General features: G+C 37.1%; 1 protein-coding gene across 4 annotated transcripts in view; it reads right to left on the reverse strand.

The window, feature by feature from the left end:
• Nucleotides 1-250: 250 nt before the first annotated feature.
• Nucleotides 251-21,200, reverse strand: part of pskh1 (protein serine kinase H1) — a 50,078-nt gene continuing 29,128 nt past the window's right edge. For 2 of the 4 annotated variants that reach the window (XM_048546617.2, XM_048546616.2), the window contains exon 3: nt 251-7,016. In XM_048546617.2, the coding sequence (XP_048402574.1) occupies nt 6,699-7,016 (318 nt within the window). In that variant the 3' untranslated portion in view covers nt 251-6,698. The remainder of the gene's footprint in view (nt 7,017-21,200) is intronic. The other 2 variants (XM_059651631.1, XM_048546618.2) reach the window with 2 other exon arrangements.

Here is a 21,200-nt window from a genome sequence, read left to right on the forward strand (position 1 = left end):
CACTGTATAAAAGTATTTAGTACATACTAATGCGCTTTGGGGATCAGATGAGATGTGTGCTGTGACACTGCAAACATAATAACCAACAGCATAAAACATTGGCACTTTGCTGCAATCACATAAACTTGCTACAGCGTATTGGGAAGGCAATGATCATACCCCCGCATTCTGTAATATAGTACAGCATGGATTAGGTCTCCAAACCACAACTTCAAAAATGTTCATCCCTTAACTTTATCGTGACCTACAATAAGCTACAGAACTTATCCTACCATTATCATCCATGGGAGTCAGACCGCAGATGGAATACTGTGAACAGTTTGGAACCCCTTATTTTTGGAAAGGTATACTAGCATTGCAGGCAATCCAGAAAAGATTCACTAGGTTAATAACAGCTATGGAAAGACAGTCTTATGGGAAGAGGTTGTGCAGATTGGGCAAAGTACTTGTTGGAATATAGAAGAATGAGAGGTAACTTTATTGAAACATACAAGATTCTTAGAAGACTTGACAGGGTAGACACGGAGAGCTTGTTTCCACTTATGGGGAGTCTAAAGCCAGAGGGCATAATCTGAGATTAAGGTTTCACATAAAGACAGATGAGAAGGAATTTCTTCTTTCATAAAGGTTCTGAATGTGTGGAATTCTTTAGCAAAGAGGACTTGAAGCTTGGTCATTAAGTATATTCAGGACTGAAGCAGATTTTTTTTAAATCAGCAAAGGAATTGGGGACTTATGGGGAACTGGCAGGAAAGGAGAGTTGAAGATCATCAGATCAACCATTGGATGGAACAGCAAACTCATTAGGCTGAATAGACTAATTCTGCTCCAATGTCTTATGATCTTATTTTTGGAAACATGTTGGATCATTATTACAGTTTATGAAAACATCTACGGGTTACAATCAGTATAATGATTACATCTTAAAATTGGTCCAGATTAATCTGATGCAAAGAAAATGCTCTATGGTTTCTAGAGGTTACGAAGACCTGCAGGAATAAATTCTGAGCTAACCCATCCACCTGAGAAAGGTATTCAAAATTCAAATATATTTGAATTGTCCAGACCTAGGGAAAAATCCCACCTTTAAATTTTACATTCTTGTTTTATAATTCAAGCAAGGCACGTTGTTGCATGCAGTACATCAGGATTTTTAGGAAGGCACACTGGTGGTTTGAGAAATTTTGTTCCATGTTTCAAACTGTCACAATAATTGATTGTGTTGTTTCAAATTGTGGTCATGCCTGAAGGATGCACTTAAATCTTTATAACAGTAGAAAATATTGATGTTGAAGGTTCAACAGACAAATCAAGTATACTGCACAATATTAAAGCATTCTGGCTCAAATTTATTTATGCTACAGTGAGTTAATACCAATGTGCTCAATAACCCTTACAACAAACGTTGAATACTGTTCTTCTCAAACTCATTATTAAAGAATATTTTAACAAAAAGGGGAAGTGAAGCATAACCAACATGGTGTGAAAGCACTGTTACTGGATTTCTTGGTTATCATGACAGCACATTTTTAAAAATCATTACTGACATACAATTATGAAATATAATTTATTATCTGAAGTTTAATTAAATTAGCATATGTGGGATGTTACTGTTGAAAATACTGGCACAAGTTTTGCCTAAATATTTAGTTTCTTTTTAAATAATCACATTTCCAGATTAGAAAAGCAAAATTTGTGAACTTATTAACAAGTTCAAAATTTAAGGAAACAAAAATTGAGCAAGTTGAATTACTCTTAAATTATACAGAAACAAAAAAAAACTCCAGCAATTAACAAAGTTTTTAAAAAAATTCTAATCCAAACAGCATTTGCTTGACATATTTTTTGAACCAAAGGATATTTATGAGGATGTAAATTAATTGGAGAAATTCCACCACTTTAAATTCTAATTAACATTCATCTCATGAATACTGAAAGCTTCTTGAATGATCTAGGGAAGATAATTTACCCAAATTGTCTTTCTTTCTCACAACTGCACATAAGACCATGAATCAATAATATTAATTGCAACATATTTCTATTAAGGAGCAGTAACACTTGTCAACGAAGGTTAAAAAATAACTGCAAGGCCTGCTTCTCCGATGGTATTATAAACACAATGTTCCAATGAATTTTATTAAGTGGCAGTCTCTTGGTATTACTGACTCATAATTTACAGCATTCATAACATATACTTACATTGGGTACAATTAATTCAGACTTGGAATAAAAACCTATTTTTTAAAAACACAACACAAAATGAACATTTTCTTGAAACTAGTCACCAGATGTTCTGTGTAGTTGAGCTAGAAAGCCAGAAACCACCCAGGATCATGACTCGTACCATTAATAACGAAATATTCATGTTCTCAGTTTGATTTATATTCACACATATCATGGAAGCAGAGGTTTAATACTAACTAAAATACTGCTCAAAATTTTCAGCCCTAACTTGCTAAAATTTAGAAATGAACTGTCTCAAGAGATCACAGTAAAAATAACAAGCGAAGGCTATGGCTGAAGCCATTGTGACTAGCTTTCTTTCATTAAAATAATAATAGGACAGAATCACGATTGTCCCAAACCTTTTGGTAATAACACATCGAAGGGGCAAATAATGACAAATTATCAGAAGGCCAAACTATTTAATGGCACAAGTCAGACATCTATTTGAAACTGTGCATTATGAAAACTGCCTCTTGAAAAGCTTGCATTGCTTCCCAGGAATTTAGATTTTTGTGACTGTCCACAAACTAGTGAACTAACATTGTGGGTTTTGACATATTTTGACAGTGAAATACCAAAACTACTTACTGTCATAAAAATACTGACAGTAACAATGATGACAAAAAAACAGGTAAATTTTAATCTTTGCTCCACTTAGCAGAGCTCAATATAGACACAACAATGCAATGAAGGCATAATTTCAGCTACTTAATTTAGTAATGTAATTGCATGAATCAATTCATATTGACCAGAGGCAAATCCATTTCAATATCAATTTTAAATGAAGCAGAATGCATGCTCCAATTACTGGTGTTTAGGCTACATTGCAAGAAGCATTTCTGCCGATTCAAACCTACAAGTTCCTGACCATACACTATATACTACACATGTTTATATAATAATCTGCATTTATTATGGTACAGTGTAGTATTGTCAATAATTAGTCATGAAAGACTTCTCCATTCAAATGTCGATAACATAGAATTCTAGATGCTTATGGCATTTCTAGTAAGTGTAGAGCAAAAATGAGCAGAAAAAAATTGGAGGTTTTTGTTTTTAAAATGGGATGTTTTGTGCATCTTATCAAACTTCTTTGTTACCAAACATTTCTAAAAGTAGCCAGACCTTTCCGTTAACAAACAAGATTCCTAAGTGATTAAAAATTCCTGACGTTTAGTCTCTAAAGAAAAATAGGTTTCTGCAGTGAAGAAAAATCATGCAAGGACTGGTCACATGGCAGAAACATTAAAATATGACCACTAACGTATGAACTGCTTTTGCATATCCACATTGCTCCATCAAATTTCTTTACTAAAGAGTATTTTCACTGCTATAATGTTCTTAATTATCATTATCTTCAGGGAAAAATATTATCAAAATAAGAATCAAACTTATTGAAGTTGTTAACAATTGGTCACATTCACGACATTTCTTTTTAGATGTTACAAAGTTCTGTTTTCATTTGTGTGATTATAGGTGAGAGAGTTATATTAGAGGTCCTGATGAGCATGTTTTTTGCCATAATTAGCTCCACAACTTTTTGTTTTAAAATGGGATGTGGGCATCAATGGCAAGGCCAGCATTTTTTTGCCCATCCCTAGGCGAGCTGTGTTCTTGAAACGCTGCAGTGTATTTGGTTTAGGTAGATCTAGTGCTTTAGGGAGGGATTCCAGGTTTTGAACCAATTTATAATCCACCATGTCTTCTACTAATAGTGATGAACTCCTTTGCACATTCCCCTCAAAAAAAAACTGTGCCAGGCAATAGAAGAAACCTAAGATTTATAGCGAATGAATTGCTTTTAATGCACTTAAAAGTATTAATGCCACTTTGAACATTTAATATCGACTTGCTTATACCAAATGGATAAATAGTAAACAAAAAGCAAAAAGACAGAAACATAAAATGTGAGGAAGCTACAGTTCAACTGTGCACAATTACAAAAGAATGCAAAGGGTCCATGTTACAAATATCCTAAAGGGACTCGAGCTACTGAGTCAGCTTCAACTACCAGTGTCATGTGAAGATGACAGGCCACAGGCAAAATGTGCATGTACATGGATGGAATCGCATCTTAATTATGTTGCTTTGATGTAGAAGAGTAATGGCCTTACTTCTTTCTATATTTTCAAAATAAAATTATACAATGCGTTATCAAAAAAAAGCATTTATCTGTATTTCAGAGATAAATAATCAAAGAACTGCCAAATGTTTAGGCAGAAATCGATTTTAAAGGGATGCAAATCATAAAAATGTACGGTGCAGGAGGCCATTCAGCCCATTAGGCCTGGGTGACTCTGAAAGAACCATTCAATTAGTTCAGACTCCTGCTGTTTTGTTATAGCCCTGTACATTCTTCCTTCTCGAATACATATCCAAATTATTTTTGAAAGTTCACGAATCTGATTCCTCACCTTCTTAGTTGGTGCATTCATGATTTTCACAACACACTGCATGAACACAATTCTCATCTCCCATCGCTTAAAGACAGAGTGGATGGGGAACAGATTCCAAAACAAAGGTGACAATGCTGAAGTAATGGAGCGGTATGCACAAAGTTGCTGGTGGAGGAATGTAGATTTTGGTTTGGACACAGGGATTTGTTGGGAAGCAAAAGACCAAGAAGGTCAAACTCTAGAACAGTTCTACAGAAGAGATGTCAGAAGACTGTGTGGTTTAGCAGAGATAGGGTGAAAAATGAATGGGATCTGGTGCAGAGATACTAAAATGAATATAAATCTGCATAAGTGCTATTTACTGCATCTTTTCAGAGACAAGTGCCTTATCAACATATAGCACAATGCAAATTAATACACAAAGCATTAGAAACAAATGATCTCTCAAGAAAACAGCCATGTTTTCAGAATGGCACAGGTCTGTACCAACAGCTTGATCCTCAGATATGTTGGCCCTGATTGCCAGAGTGACAGACTGAACAGCAAGTCATCCTGGGTTGACGCTACGCACATACATTCACAAAAGAATGAAGTCTGGCCACAAGGCACCTGTTTGTCCACCCACCCAGCCTGGAAATCACAGAAACCTGCAAGTGGCTTTGTTAATATGGAGGTTATCACTCACATATTTGGTACAGCAGCATCATAACATAACTTTTACAGTGTTTATTACAATAACTTCATTAACTGAACAAGATAATCCTGCCTCTTTGGTCACTAGCCCTGCAGTTTTTGGCACACTAATTAAGGATATGACCACAAACTAATTACATGGTCACTTTCTTAAATCAGGCATATCTAGGTTAACAAAAAGGGTTACCTTTAGTGAGCCCGTACTGCAGAGGCAGCACTGCTTGCATGATTACATTATGATGTTTCCATAACTGTTATTCCAGGCACTTGTCAGCGGAAGATGGCACAGACCAAACTCAGCTGAAAAATAATACACCATGATCTGGAAACTGCAAAAAATTGCCATTTACTCTTCTTTATTGAGGGGGGCAAGCAAAAAGAAATCCGTGAGTGAGAGAGACGTGGATGCAAGCAGGAGGCAGTGAGTGAGGGGACAAGGTGATGCAAAAGCAAACCAGTACGGTCACCAGCCATTAGTGATGGGAGAAACTGCATGTGCGCAAATGTTCTCGCTTAGTATCAAGAGTTAAGTGTATCAAAAGAAACGATGAGAAAGCACACAAAGTAACCGTATGTAGCAGTTGTAATTTTTTTTCATTTCTAGGCTACGGCAGCTAATTAAACAACTTAGATCTGTTGCACAGAATATCTTTGCTCCAAACTGAAAGGAAACTTGGCCTTTTCAGCGTGGATTGCAATGGAAATTTGTGCAAATGTAAGGACACTTAAAAAAATAGAAAACATACATGTTTGAAAAAGGTTACTTTTGTATGTATTCCTTATGCACCTATACCAACTTAAGAAATTTCAAAAGAAGATTAAGTACACAGTAGGCACATTTATTGAGTCAAAAATGTTCATTTATGCCTTGGATTTACAAAAGTCATTAAAGTTTTGTTTGCAAACTGGAAGCTAACTTTTTCAGGTTAAGGTATTGAAAAAACGTGTATGGACAAGGCAGATCACAATAACCAGCACAAGCTTATAAAACTGCAGTCAACTGAACTTGTGAAGTAAAACAAGCAGACCGAGACTTGAAATTTCACACCCCTTTCGTCAAATTTCAGATATGCCAATCTTCTTTTACTCCTCTTATGTACAGTAGTCATTTAATCATAGACATTTGGCAAATTTCATGAGAAAAAGTCTCATTGGCTCAATATTTTCCACTATAATTTTGAATGTCGGTCAGTATTTTCTGAATGTAGCAATTAAATTTGTAGTAAAATTTGAAAATTAATTTTAAATTTTCAGAGTTTTAAACTGGCAGAAAGTGGTTTGCGTAAACTCTCTTGAGTCCACAATGGTCAACCTGTTGTTGAGAGTGACATGAATATGAAAGTGCACAGTGGAAGGCAACATGGTGTAAAATGCTGAGTCCTTTCAACCCTCGTACTGCTGTTGATACCGTAAATTAAGCTCTCGCAGTTCTCGCTCTCGTACTCTCCGTGACTTGTTAGATTTTGTTGATCTACTGGATCTCGTGGACTGTGCCGATTTGGTGCTTTGGCATCGGGATGAAGCTCTTTTCAAAAGGTTCTGAGAAATAGAGCGATGCAGATTCTTCATAGAGGAGGAGGCTGCCATGCTTACTATCCAAGGGTGCTTCAAGGCTTGGCCCACAGTTAGTCTTTCACTGGGATCCACGGTAAGCAGTCGGTCTATAAAATCCTTGGCTAGATTTGATACACTTGGCCATGGCTATAAGCAATATAAATAAAAACAACAGATCATTACAACTGCAGAAAGAGTTTGACAAACTACTAGAATTACATTCAAATATTCACAAAATTAAAATATCATTGGGGCATTGACTTATGGAAGCTAAATATTGAGTTTACTGCACAGGATTCTGGGAATGTTAACATTTTGGACATCATATTTATTGAGCTGTACTGAGAAAGGTGAAAAATGCAAAACAATGCCCTCAACTAGAACACATTTTTTGGATATTTGTGTTATAGAATTTGATGTAAGTTTCTACTTGAGGCAGTAATGCACACAAAAGTGTTCACATTTTTTTTGATTAATATTCAGCCACACAAATTACAAATCACAAAAACAATGGCATTTGGTATATCTTTGAAGAGCCTTTGGACTCAAAACATTAACTCTCTTCCTCTCCCCACAGATGCTACCAGACCTGCCAAGTTTCACCCACATTTTGTGGGTTTTTTTTGATTAAACATGAATGGGTTCATTAGAAGCTGGAAAATGTATTTATACCAAAAAGATTTTTCTGCATGCCTAAATGTTAGTGGCTTATATAACAGTCTTCAATGCTAGTTTGTTGTCAAGCATTCTAAGGCATTGATATGATGCATTACATGAAGAGGAATGTTTGTTTTAAAAGATGTAACATTAAAAATGATTTCACCACAACATTTCATCTCAAGTTTTATAGAGCCAAAACATAATGATACACATCTACAGATTTTGAAACATTACAGTTTCATTTTATCCTTCTGTTCTGCTCATTTCATTTTTAAAGCTAGTGGCAGTGGGCAAAATTTGATTCTTTAAGTATTTTACCATATGGAAGTCTGAGACGTATACACTGTTAATGGCAGTTAATTTGAGCTCGATATGATAATGCCTCTATGTAATTGGCACTTGGAGCATTAGTTTACTTATGGACAGCTCATCAATATGGCTAACATCAGAAAGGTTCTGGTCCAAATTTTTGGTACTCTGGGATAACTTTCAAAACTCAACAGTGAGTTTAGATGAGGGCCAAAGTCATTGCCTGGGCTTTAAATTGTGCAGCTGTCTGGTGGAGGCCCAATTCTTTGTAACTTGAACTAAAAAGGTCAATTGTAAAGCTATAAGCCAACTATTCTACATTAATTCCTTCTCCAAGAAAAGAATTTACACATCATGCAAATATAGTACCAGGAAACAGTTCAGGATTTCAAGCAATAGTGGAGAAACAGTTCTGACCAACATAGGAAATAGACTGCCTTTTCTGATATCTGCACAATATATTCAGAAACATATGTATAAAGCTTCATTTGACAGTGAAATGTTGAATTTTCTAGACATTTGAATTAATGAGGCAAAACATGTTCTATTCCACACTTCATGTCCTCCAGTTCTGCAAATTCAGCAGATGCCAATATTTTTGTTAAAGAACACATATACTGATACTATCAAGTTAAAACACAGTCAGTTAAGTACATTTTCATGATTAACTGATGTTGGGGTTCAAACAACATAGTAAGATTGAGGCGAGGGAAAATGAAAACCCCAAAAGAAAACACCCATGTCTGACACATGTGCTAGAGTTAATCTGGTATTACTGCCTCCAAGCATGACCAATAATTATTTGGCGACAAACAATCTTTTCTACTTTTCAATTGTGTAAAATATGTCAAAGTTAATTTTGCAACAAGATGGTTAGACTATGAGATAATATGTTCTTAATTGCTGCTAAAATAGTCATTTGGTTGTACAGAATTTGACCATTACTGACAAAGAAAGGACATTTGTCTCAGTTTTTTTTTGTCTTACACTCACAGAAATACACAAGGGAAACTAACATTTATGCTCCATGACAGTGTTGATTCGTTGGCAAGTGGGGAGACGCCATAAAGAACGCAACCATTCATGTTGATTGACAGTTACCTACCAGGCCTTGTTCACATTTTAAACCAGTCAGGTTGACTGATTACTCAGGACAAACCCCGACCAATGATCCAGTGAATAGATTTCACTTATTTTGTTGAATTAAAACAGGTGCAGAACATGTACATATTCTTCTGCCTGCACTGAATAGGGTCCAGTGTATTGCCAAAAGTTTGGAACAGAGCCTTTCTGATGTTAGTCTTAGTGATGGGCTGTCTATAAGTAAAATTATTGTAAGTAACTTCCAGTACACACAAGTGCATCACACAGAGGTGAAGTTAACTATTTTTGGTGTGCACACTTGATTTTAATTTCATAAAATAAACGATGATATGGAAGAGGCCATTCAGCCCATCACTTTGGTTCTTTGAAAGCAAACCAGTTAGTTCCAGTTAATTCATTTCCCATATCACTGCAATTTTTTTTCTCCAAGTATTATCTAATTCCCTTTTGAGGGCTACTGTCGAATCTGTAACTAAATCCTATCACGGATTTGGTATTGGAATATCTAACTAGGTCAAGTGACTTTTCACAATTTAACATCATATATAATGCATTTGTTTGCATCACCATTTTACACAATATGCCCCACTATGAAAACATTGTTTTTGGAGATAATGTGTGTTCAAAATCAGCCAAAATACTCAGATTTTACACAGCTTGCTATAGCTCTCACAGCTGGAGGCAGAGTAGACATATTAGAGGGAAGACTGAAATGGTTAAACGGCTGGAATGCATTCCACATTGGAGGAATTCAACAAAAAACTGCCATACCGATCACCAAGAATAAGGCCAAAATAATCTGTACTAATATAGAACACTATCCTAAATCATCTGCAAAATAAACTTCAAATAATTCATGTTCCTGTGAACTTTCTCTTTCTAGAGAAATAATTATTGAAAATTCAAGTAACAGTAACGGATTGTGAAATCTGTTGCAATAGCACTGAATTACATTTCTGTATTTAGATAATGAGATCCTATTTGAATATAATATTGCTCATAATTAGTGTACGTGGCATAGACTCAAATTTAAGAAATCTGACAATGTATTTGGAAAAGATAAAAAGTTATTTTGGTAACTGTACTAGATAACTAAGTTTTTAGTCTTCATTAAACTGCTGCACAAGCTATTTTACATTCAAATTATCAGCACTTATAAAAAGGTGTACAGGACTAAATGAGGAAAATAAATTATACTGCAAGAGGATTTGTTGAGGCTAGTTTGTTATTAGTTATTTTAATATCAGTTCTGGATCACTATATACACATAGCTTTCAAGGTTTTGTAAAAATGTTAACACTGCCGCTTAAAAAAAATTCTTCCATATAATTACATTTGTAAAAGGCACAATTCACCATAAAATAAGCAAATAAAGTGTTGTAAAGACAGAGCTAATCTCAATATTTTTGTTTTGGTGTTTCAAAAGTGCCGTTTCTTCAGACCTAGAAGAAAGAAGGGTAGCGATGACGCGAAGTCATTCAGGCCTCGAGGAGTAGTCAGTTAGCTCATGCCCACTAATGAGAAAGGTGCGACAATTTTAGGGGATCATGCAGCTTTTAGCTATTGCTGCCACAGAATTTGCAACCCTAAAATTTCAGCTCATGACCCCTTTAGACGTCCTGTCCATTGCCAGGGCTGATTATTTCTAAAGTAATAGTTCAAACTTTGTGAATGCTTCGGCATTGGTTTGTGCAATATTTATATTTGTGAATTTAATATTAAAAAAGGAGACTGGATAATGAATTCAGAAATAACCACACTCTCTTTTGCCAGAACAGGAAATAGAGGTTTAAAACTTTGGAAGCATCCAGGTGAATTAATCTTTTCTGCACCTGCCCATTCCTACTATAAGATCAAATGTTCTATTGGTTCTGACGGATGCCAAGGTATTTTATTAGGTATCAATCTGTGTAACAGTGGCTTATGGTTGAGCACTGGTATTATTCCCAATCTTTGCTTCCCTGCAAATGGAAGTGACCAGATAGCGGAAACAGTGAAGGAACAAACCTAAAGGTATCTATTCCAGGTTGCTCGCACAAATCCTTTGACCTACAAAGCAATCTTCCATCCAGTTTCTTGTTTATTGCAAATGCTAAGCCTAGAAAGGAATACTCGAGGAGAAAATCATTACTTTTTTTTCAGCAACATCTCTTATTACTAATTCAGATTTTAAGATCCAGATTAACTGGGCTCTGTCTTGATGCTCTACAAAGTCTAATAAATCAGCTTTAATTGGCCAGACTCCTATTAAGAATGGACAAAAACAGAAGTTGCTGAAAAAGCTCAGCAGGTCCTGCGGCACCTGAGAAGAAAAAAAAAGTGAGTTAACGTTTCGAGTCCGGTGGCTTCTGTTTTTGTCCGCGATTTACAGCATCCACAGTTCTTTTGGTTTTTATTCAAGAATGGGCACTTGGGCATGGGATTGGAACATTTGTACATTTTCACATAAAACCAGCTCCAACAAGAGAGAACTGCTAAGAAGAAAAATCACTGGGGACAGTCAGCAAGTTATTTATAGCACAGAAAGAAGTCATTTGACCCATTAAATCTATCTCAGTTCCCTGAAGATCAATTCAGTTGGCTCCACTTCCCAGTTCAATTCCTATTGCCCTAAAAGCTATGTCTTTCAAGAGCTTTCCAATTTCCTGTTAAAGTCAATTATTGTTGGTTCTGTCACCCGAGAAAACCTTTTCTTTTCTCCTCGGATACCATTCCAGTAGAACTTCCATTTTATGTTCCCTCTAGTACCAAATATACACTCTTCATATGCAAGGTTGAGCATTGAAAGACAAATACTGATGAGGAAGAGAACCATAACTCTATCCATGCAAACACTCTACTCAACAAATTAAAGGATAGCAAACTATGATTTGTTACTTCTTCCATCCTGGGAGTCTTCTGTAGCTCCTAAAATATCAGTTCGCATAGTATTGACCAGAGTTTGAAGTCAGGACCCAATTTATCTTGATTGTACTGCACTTCATTGCACAAAGTACAAGTGTCATTCTCCTGTCTTTTCCCATCAAATGGCAAAATTTTCCTTTTCATCTAATTCTCATTCCAGAACCACGACTGAATCTACCTCCAAGACCACATCTCAGGCAACAGACGCCAGACCCTAACCACTTCCCTTTTCCCCTTCCCCCGCGACCCCCCCCCCCACCTTCACTTCCTCTCTCCCCTCCACTTCTTTCCCCTTCTACCCATCCTCTTGCGCCATCCCTATCCACTTCATCTTCACACCTTCCTCCTACATTGGTAGCAGGCTCTATGTCAAGAAGCAGTGCCTTTTGTAACATGAGGATGTATATTTTGAGCAGCATAAGGTATTCATCCTGTGTTTTGGTAACACTACTCTCAAACTTACGCAAAATTGCAATCAATTTGACTATGTAATTCCTGTAGGCTACACCACACTTCATTATTTAAGCACCCTGTTCAGACATATCATAATACAGCCTAAGGGCAGGTGAAACCTGAATACAGTCCTTCCTGGGTCAGAGGTACAGGCACTACCACTGTGCTTGTGTTGCTATTTTGGGTGGAAATGAAATATTTATAGATCAGATCAAAAGCAGTTACCACACTGCACAGGGCAATAGTTGGAAATACATTTACTTTTGTAGGCACAATTAAATGTCCAGGTCCTGGTATTTAATATGCTTCAAATGCACTTAATATGATCTGATTTCATGACATGTACCATTAAATTATACAGTTCAACTGAGGTGTTTGGATCAGAATTGGAAGATTCCAGATGGATCATTTCAATAGAGAAAGCATTTTGGTCCATTGTAAGATATAGCAGTGATAACTGTATTGACTACTTCTATTATTAATATCCTGTACTTTGAAATTGAAGTTACATTTTTAAAGCTACATTTCCAACAAGGGTGCAGTGATTTTTTTGATTAATGTCAAACTCTTACACCATGCTACCTTGTATATGACTGCATGTGTTTTCTCTCCCCTTGCATTCATCTCTGCACTCCACCAGCTGGACAAGGATGCATGTAATAAAATCCATTCCATCCATGGATGGGAAAAATTAGAAGGAACAGTGCTCCTGACCATGGAATAAATACTGGACTTGGCATCAGCAGATTCATCCATTCTTCAAAGTTTGCAGTGGACTCTCAGTCTCAGCTGCCTACTCGTACAAATGTAGGTTGAATGTTCCATCCAAAAGACACCACCTCAAAGTGTAAGATTATTTCAACTCTGCAACTAGTTTCAATTTAGACTGTGCGCTCAGTTCCAGGACTGAAATTATTCCATGACTTCCCAACATAGAACATAGAACAATACGGCGCAGAACATAGAACATCAACGGCCCTTGATGTTGCGCCGACCTGTGAACTAATCTAAGCCCCTCCCCCTACACTATCCCATCATTATCCATAAGTGTTGTGAACAATTGCTATCACAACGGATATTCACATTTCAAACAAATTAACAGAACATTTATTTCATTGCTATTTGTTGGACTTATCTAAAGGATCCAGCACTAATTCTGAATATTGCTGCATTGTACAAGAGTATAAATTAGGAGTAGGCCACTGAGCCTGCCTTGCCATTCATTAAAATCCTCCAATCATCTGATTTAATTATTTGACATTCCCACCTATCCTCAACAGCATTTGTCAAGCTGCAAATCAAGATCAACTTTATCAAAAATCCACCTACCACCACCTTAAAAATATTCAAAGACTCTTGAAAAGGCAGTTGTCGCAAAATTCCAAAGACTTGCGATGCTCAGTTAAAAAAGTTCTCGTGTCTCAAAATGGACAATCGCTCAGTTATATTTATTATACTAAACTATTATCAATGAAGTACAATCTACTTCCAAAATTTGCCTTCATCTGAGTAAGACTGCTGTGATAATTCTGAGGAGCTCTGGCTCTCAATACATGTTTCATTCTGGTTTTCAAACACATAAAAATCATTTTTACAAGAACAAAATTAGAAAACGGGTTCTGAAAACATCTGGATGCAGTATATAATTTGCAAATTGCTGCTACAAAACGATAATGTTTTTAGCTTGCTTGAGTGACTATTTAATAGGAACAGAAATATTAATGGACAAAACTTCGAGGTCAAAGTTCATTATCTCCTATTTTTCACCTGACTTCTTCCTCCTTTCTTACTTGCCAATTCTACGGTGGTACTGCAATTATGATAATTACTTATAGTTCACAGCATTGCTGAATAAGGGTAGACCATGGGAAAATGGATGATGGAAAGCAAGACAATAGTCTTCTAAACAGACAGAGACTCCTAGATATTTGTTATTTAAGACTGCTTGTCATACATTGCATTTGACAAAAAGAATTCCATTTGTAATGGGCAGCTTTTATAACCCATCCATGATCATTTTTGATGGTTGTGACTACTGGAGCAAGTCTTTCTTATTCATAGTCATGTACACAGAAAGCCACAGTTCCCTAACATACAATGAAACAATATTAAGCACCTCTTTTGTCAAACTGCACAGTCTGACAGTCACTGGCCTTTATTCCCCATCAAGATTTAAAAAGAGTTTCTTTTCAGCACTTGAAGAATAACGAAGTGAAAAAAGAAAGGGCTTATCTTTCATAGCATTCTACAGTTCTATTTCAAGTCATCATAGAATATCTCACTCTGTAAAGGTCAAAAATACTCAAAGGAAATCCTATAGGCAACTTTCCTATTCATTAAACTTTTAGCTTTCCTTACGATCTTCCTATTTCACAATAGCATCTTTGTCTTTTTTAGATTCAGATACTTAACTCATTTTGATAATTGTTTTGTAATAATCCATAATAAGTTGGAGATAATGGGTCAGTGGAGAAACCTTTACAGAATTCTACAGGAAACTCAGGTAAAGAACACAACGGCTTCAAAGCACTCATTTCTTTCCCAAAGTTGTTAATCGATGTCAGACAGCTCTGCAACTACTACAAAAAATAAAGCAGGCAGTCTCCTTGTAATGGTGATAATGGGAACTGCAGATGCTGGAGAATCCAAGATAACGAAATGTGAGGCGGGATGAACACAGCAGGCCCAGCAGCACCTCAGGAGCACAAAAGCTGACGTTTCGGGCCTAGACCCTTCATCAGTGAGGGGGATGGGGTGAGGGTTCTGGAATAAATAGGGAGAGAGAGGGGGAGGCAGACCGAAGATGGAGAGAAAAGAAGGTGGAGAGGAGAGTATAGGTGGGGAGGTAGGGAGGGGATAGGTCATTCCAGGGAAGATGGAAAGGTCAAGGTGGTGGGATGAGGTTAGTAGGTAGGAGATGGAGGTGTGGCTTGGGGTGGGAGGAAGGGATGGGTGAGAGGAAGAACAGGTTAGAGAGGCAGAGACAGGTTGGACTGGTTTTGGGATGCAGTGGGTGGGGGTGGGGGGAAAGAGAAGAGCTGGGCTGGTTGTGTGGTGCAGTGGGGGGAGGGGACGAACTGGGCTGGTTGTGGGATGCGGTAGAGGAAGGGGAGATTTTGAAGCTGGTGAAGTCCACATTGATACCATTGGGCTGCAGGGTTCCCAAGCAGAATATATGAGTTGCTGTTCCTGCAACCTTCGGTGGCATCATTGTGGCACTGCAGGAGGCCCATGATGGACATGTCATCTAAAGACTGGGAGGGGGAGTGGAAATGGTTTGCGACTGGGAGGTGCAGTTGTTTATTGCGACCCGAGCGGAGGTGTTCTACAAAGCGGTCCCCAAGCCTCCGCTTGGTTTCCCCAATGTTCTGCAAAGCGGTCCCCCAGCCTCCTTGTAATATCTGGAAGTGTTCTGGATTGCCATCGGTTTCATCTTTTGGATAGCAGGGTATCCAGTAACTTCAATTATATTATTTTCTACAATTACAACTAAATTTCCTTACTATTTAAAAAGTAGCCATCTAATCCATCCGTTATGGAGACACTGAGTAAATAGTATTATTTATAGCTTTGAAAACATCTGTCATAGGCCTTATAAACTAAATTACATCTGCAATAGAAAAAAAAACTTATAAAACTCTTACATATTTGGGACTCGGATGAACATGTTAAAGGAGTCTGAACTGCATGGCAGCTTGGCTTAATGCAATTTCCTTTCATTTTTCTGGAAAAGTGTTGAATTCAGCTCAGAGCAACCAAAATGTTTATCTTTGCCAATTAAAGGCTCTCGTGAGAATTTAAAGCCAGATGGTAAGGTAGGTAGAGGAGAGATGGGCACTTTTTGAGCTGGAGACTTCTCTGCCATTCTAGCTCATCAGTCACTCTTGGGGAAAGTACAATACTTGCTACGTATTCCCGAGTTCCATGGAAAGTGGAATGCGATTACTATAATGCAACATCTAATGAATGTGCTATATGGATACAAAAGCTGAAATATAAGCAAGGCATTGAAAGATAAATTAAGACAACCAAGAGGTGGTTTCTGAGTCAAGATGAGGATAAGTTGGATGGCACACAACTAATAAGGACATTGAGGAAAGCAGGGGAGTCCCAGAGGAAGTGGAGGCGGCTGGTACAATTACGACATTTAAAAGGCATCTGGACGGATACATGAATAAGAAGGGTTTAGAGGGATACAGACTAAATGCTGGCAAATGGGACTAGATTAATTTAGGCTCTCTGGTCAACGTGGACAAGTTGGACCGAAGGGTCTGTTTTGATGTGTAAATGACTCCTTTTTGCACATTTCGTTATTCCATACTTGCAGTTTGCTTGCCCCTATGCCCAGAAAAAAAAACTTGCATTTTATGCCCCTGGTTCCAACTCCATTCACACTCAACCCTCATTCTGGTATTTCCAGCAACTTTATTTACCACAATTCTGAAAGTGAGTGTGGCCATGGTCCTAATGCTCGACTGATTTTAACCCAACTGTTTACAGGCACATGTGCCTTAACCTGTTGTGATTTACAATCTATTTACACTGCATTGAAACAACTAATTCATTACAGTATTTTGCATTTCTTCACAGTTAGAGGGTTAGAGTCCAGAACTCTCTTGATTGAGATATTTAACCAAAGTGTTATGATACTTCACTCCTCTTTCACTCAGACACACCTGCTCATTCAGAGAGTGCAGACTATTTAAATCCCTTTCTCATGCTATTGTCTGCTCGAACAAAGCATAACTACATCATTAAAATCTTACAGATGCAATGTGTCCAAGTTTAAAATGGGGGAGAATGATAAACTGACTGGCCTGCAATGGACTTAAGGTCAGTGGAGGGAAATTTTTAGAAACAGTAACATGATAGAAAATGCACTTGGACAAGTATAAACTAATAGAGAACGGTGAGCATAGATTTAAAGAAAAATTAGGTTTGCCCAACTTGAAATTTTAAATGAAGTGGGAGATGATGATGGAAGCAATGCATGTGATGTATAGGGTTTTCTAAAAGGTGCTTGACAAAGTACAATAGCGAGGTGATTTGCAAAACTGAAGCAAAAACAACAAAGATACAAAATAGATTAAATGAACGGTTCTTTTTCAGCACTACTAACCAGGAGTTCAGTACCATGACCACTGCTGTTATTGATATACACTGGTAACATCAAAGGCAATAATCTCAACATTCAGACTCTTTAACAATGAGTCCAAAGCCAACAAACAGAAAACAGCACTGCTAACAATGAAGAGATAACAAGATGTAGAGCTGGATGAACACAGCAGGCCAAGCAGCAGAGGAGCAGGAAGGCCGACGTTTCAGGCCTAGACCCTTCTTCAGAAAAATGCTGCTTGGCCTGCTGTGTTCATCCAGCTCCACACCTTGTTATCTCCGATTCTCCAGCATCTGCAGTTACTCCTATCTCTGCTAACAATGAAATTACATTGTCATTTTACTTGGGAACATTTTCATAACCCACTAATAATTAATGACATTAACACATGTCAACCATCATTCATTTGGAAGAGGATTATGTGGAACTTCAAAACTTCCAAGATTTAAAATAATAATGCATTCCAGAAGAAGTTTACATGTTTTGGCAGTATACTTCCATTATTTTTTCTATAATTCATTTTCTCTCAGGGAAGTCCCATTCAAAACTGGCTCAAATTAAAACGTGTGGTATATAACAAGTCACCTTCACAGAACAGGATATATTAACTGAGACTAATTGGATCTGTAGGAACAATAACTGGTCAAAGGTCAGTTTAATTGTCAGGTCTTTTAATCATCTGGCTTTAATTATTACCCTAGCATGTCTCCACACTATTTGGCAGGGAATTTATGGGTTGTTAGTGATAGTATGCAGCTGTTCATCTCTCCTGTCATGATTTTTATGAGCTCACCCAATTTTTTAATTTATTTCTCTGGATCTGCAACTTGGAACCTCAGGACCTCCATCTAATCATTTTTTTTTTCAGTAACTAATTGTTGTCCGTTTGGGATTAAAAGATGACCTTCAAGCAGCTGATGTTTCAAGTTGCTGCACCAGATGGGACTTACTGGCACAATGCATTTTCTTTTGCTTTATATGCAACTTACGTCAAGGACTTACCTACATTGTGTACTATAATTCTGAATACAAATTTCAGAACACAAATTAGTCACTGTTCCAACAGGTCTGATTAATCTCAGCTGATACATCTCATCTAGAAAAGATGACTTGTTATTTTACAATATACATTTTAATTTGAATTCCTTTTCATAGGGACTTTGAGGGAAACATGTGTAAAACACTTATATTAAATTTTGAAGATCTGGTTATCACCAGGAGGGTAAACCAAATTCAAACTGGCCAAGCCCATTTCCCTTTACTTGTTGATTGTTACGGTTTTAACTTTGCAATTTAATCCAAGGCTCTCATAAACTTCACAACAACTTCTGGAGTTTGATGACCTTTAGAAAATTTCTCCTTAACCTTTTTCATCTCTGCTACAAGGAAAAGAATCTTTGCTTCTTTATTCTGTCCACATAATTAATGCCCTTCAACTTCAGTAATATTCTAGTAAGTCACTTCTGCATCCTCTTCAAAGCCTCTCTTGCTACGTTGTTTATCTCAGTGCTGTTTGCAGGATGTTAATGTGCAAAGACTAGCTGCGGCTGTACGTCATAAGTAATTCATTGGCTACAAAGTCATTTGGATGCTGACTGAATTTAAACCATTTCATTCAGGTATAGACTGAACAGCATTGGTAAAATGTAACACAGTTAGTTAGCTCTCTAAAAAGAAAGTCAGCATTTGATAAGGTGTACGAGTACAAGAAATATGGCAACATCCCATTGCACATATTAGAAACTGTTAAGTATTATGCAACTGACAATGACCAGAACCAAAACACTGATTTTTTTTTTATATTTCCAGACTAAAAGTGAAAATTTATGTGGGATTAGATGGTATCCTAAACTTTGTAAAAATTGTAATTTCTCTCTACGGTACCATTAATTCACTTGTCTTAGAAGTATTTGGAAATAAAAACAATTTAGAAACTAATTACACATCTAAAAAGAGAACTTGGCATCACAAACAGGCAATAATTAAACCTATAGGCTTACTATGCACTTTCACAGCTTTTCTTCACTAAATTCAGGACTGAATTGCAAAATGAGGACAAGTGCACTTTGTGGAAAAAAAGATTCAGATTTTTATAATTCTATCACTTGAATGGTAGAAGTACATGACAATCCATCATTATACTGGGGGTCAAATTATACTGCAGAATACAAAAACTCAGTTCCTAAACAAAACTGGCTTAATAAGGAATTGTCAGGCCTTTCAACTGTGCAACCTCAATGCTATTAATTGTGGCACAGATTCAGTGCAAAACAGTGATCTAAGTGATGATGCAGGCAAGGTTTTCCAAAGTGAGGGTCAAAATCCCAGAGACAAAATTTTGAGGTTGCAAGCTCTGAGACAACATTGGCAATTGAACAGCCCTGATCAAGTTACGACAGCTGTGAAGCATTCTGATGGACAAACCCCTACTCTCCCAGCCCTCACTGAGTGGTGACCACAACTTTCTAGCAGATCCCAGTTTTAAGCTGTTCAGCACCACCTCCTCTGTAATATGGACATTTTGAGATGTCGCTGTTTATTTCCCAATGTTCTTTATCTTCCATATTCTTAACCACAGTAACCAGTGATACAAAATACTTGTTTAATGTCTCTCCTGTCTCCTACAGTTCCACATATAGGTGGCCTTGTCGATCTTTAAAGGGGTCATATTCTTTCGCCAGTTATCCTTTTGTCCTTAATGTATTTGCAGAATTCCTTTGGATTCTCCTTAACCCTATTTGCTAAAGCTATTTCATGTCCCCTTTTTGCCCTCCTGAATTCTCTCAAGTATACTTCAATTGCCTTTATACTCCTCTGCAGATTCACTTTAATCCCTGATGTTTACTTCTCATATGTTTCTTCCTTCTTTTTCTGACCAAAACCTCAATTTTCTAGTCACCCAGCATTCACTGCACTTATCAGCCTTGCCCTTCACCCCAACAGGAACACTGTTTACGGACTCTCGTTAATCTCATTTTCGAAGATTTCCCATTTACCATCAATCCTTTTACCTGTGAACATCAGACCCCAATCAACTTTTGGAAGTTCTTGCCTAATACATCAAAATGAACTTCCTCCAATTTAGACCTTTAACTTTTAAATCTGGTCTATCCTTTTCCACCACTATTTTGAAACTATTAGGCACCTACAATGCATCTTTTTCATGCAGAGAGTGGTAGGTCTAAGGAATGAGCTGCCACAGGAAGTGGAGGTTGCTGGTACAATTACAACATTTACAAGGAATCTCGATTGATGTATGAATAGGTGGGGTTTGAGGGGGAAATGCGCTAAATGCTGGCAAACAGGACTAGACTTACACAGGATTTCTGGTCAGCAAGGAAGAGTTGGATCAAAGGGTATGTTATCGAGCTGTATTTCTCTATGACGCTGTAAGTGCTTAATGTTCTGTAGCAATATAATTAGACAACCCAAAATCATTCCTGCTCAACCGGTTTTGGAGCTTTCACTTTAAAATTGACTTTTTCCTTAGTTCATGGTCAGATTATTCTAACAAAATATTTGAATTAATTATATTAAATAAAAGGGAAAGAATTACTCTGGTCACTTTTTCCAACAATGTGGTAAAAACAAGAAAATTTATAATTTCACTAATCAAAGATCTCAGCAAGTTTTCACTTGTTGACTGCTGATAATCCAAGATTAATTTGTTCAAATGAGTTTTTTGTGCTCCTGAGATGCTGCTTGGCCTGCTGTGTTCATCCAGCTTCACACTTTATTATCTTGGATTCTCCAGCATCTGCAGTTCCCATTATCTCTATTCTAAA

This window comes from Stegostoma tigrinum, chromosome 16, assembly GCF_030684315.1.
Source record: "Stegostoma tigrinum isolate sSteTig4 chromosome 16, sSteTig4.hap1, whole genome shotgun sequence".
Lineage (NCBI taxonomy): Eukaryota > Metazoa > Chordata > Chondrichthyes > Orectolobiformes > Stegostomatidae > Stegostoma > Stegostoma tigrinum.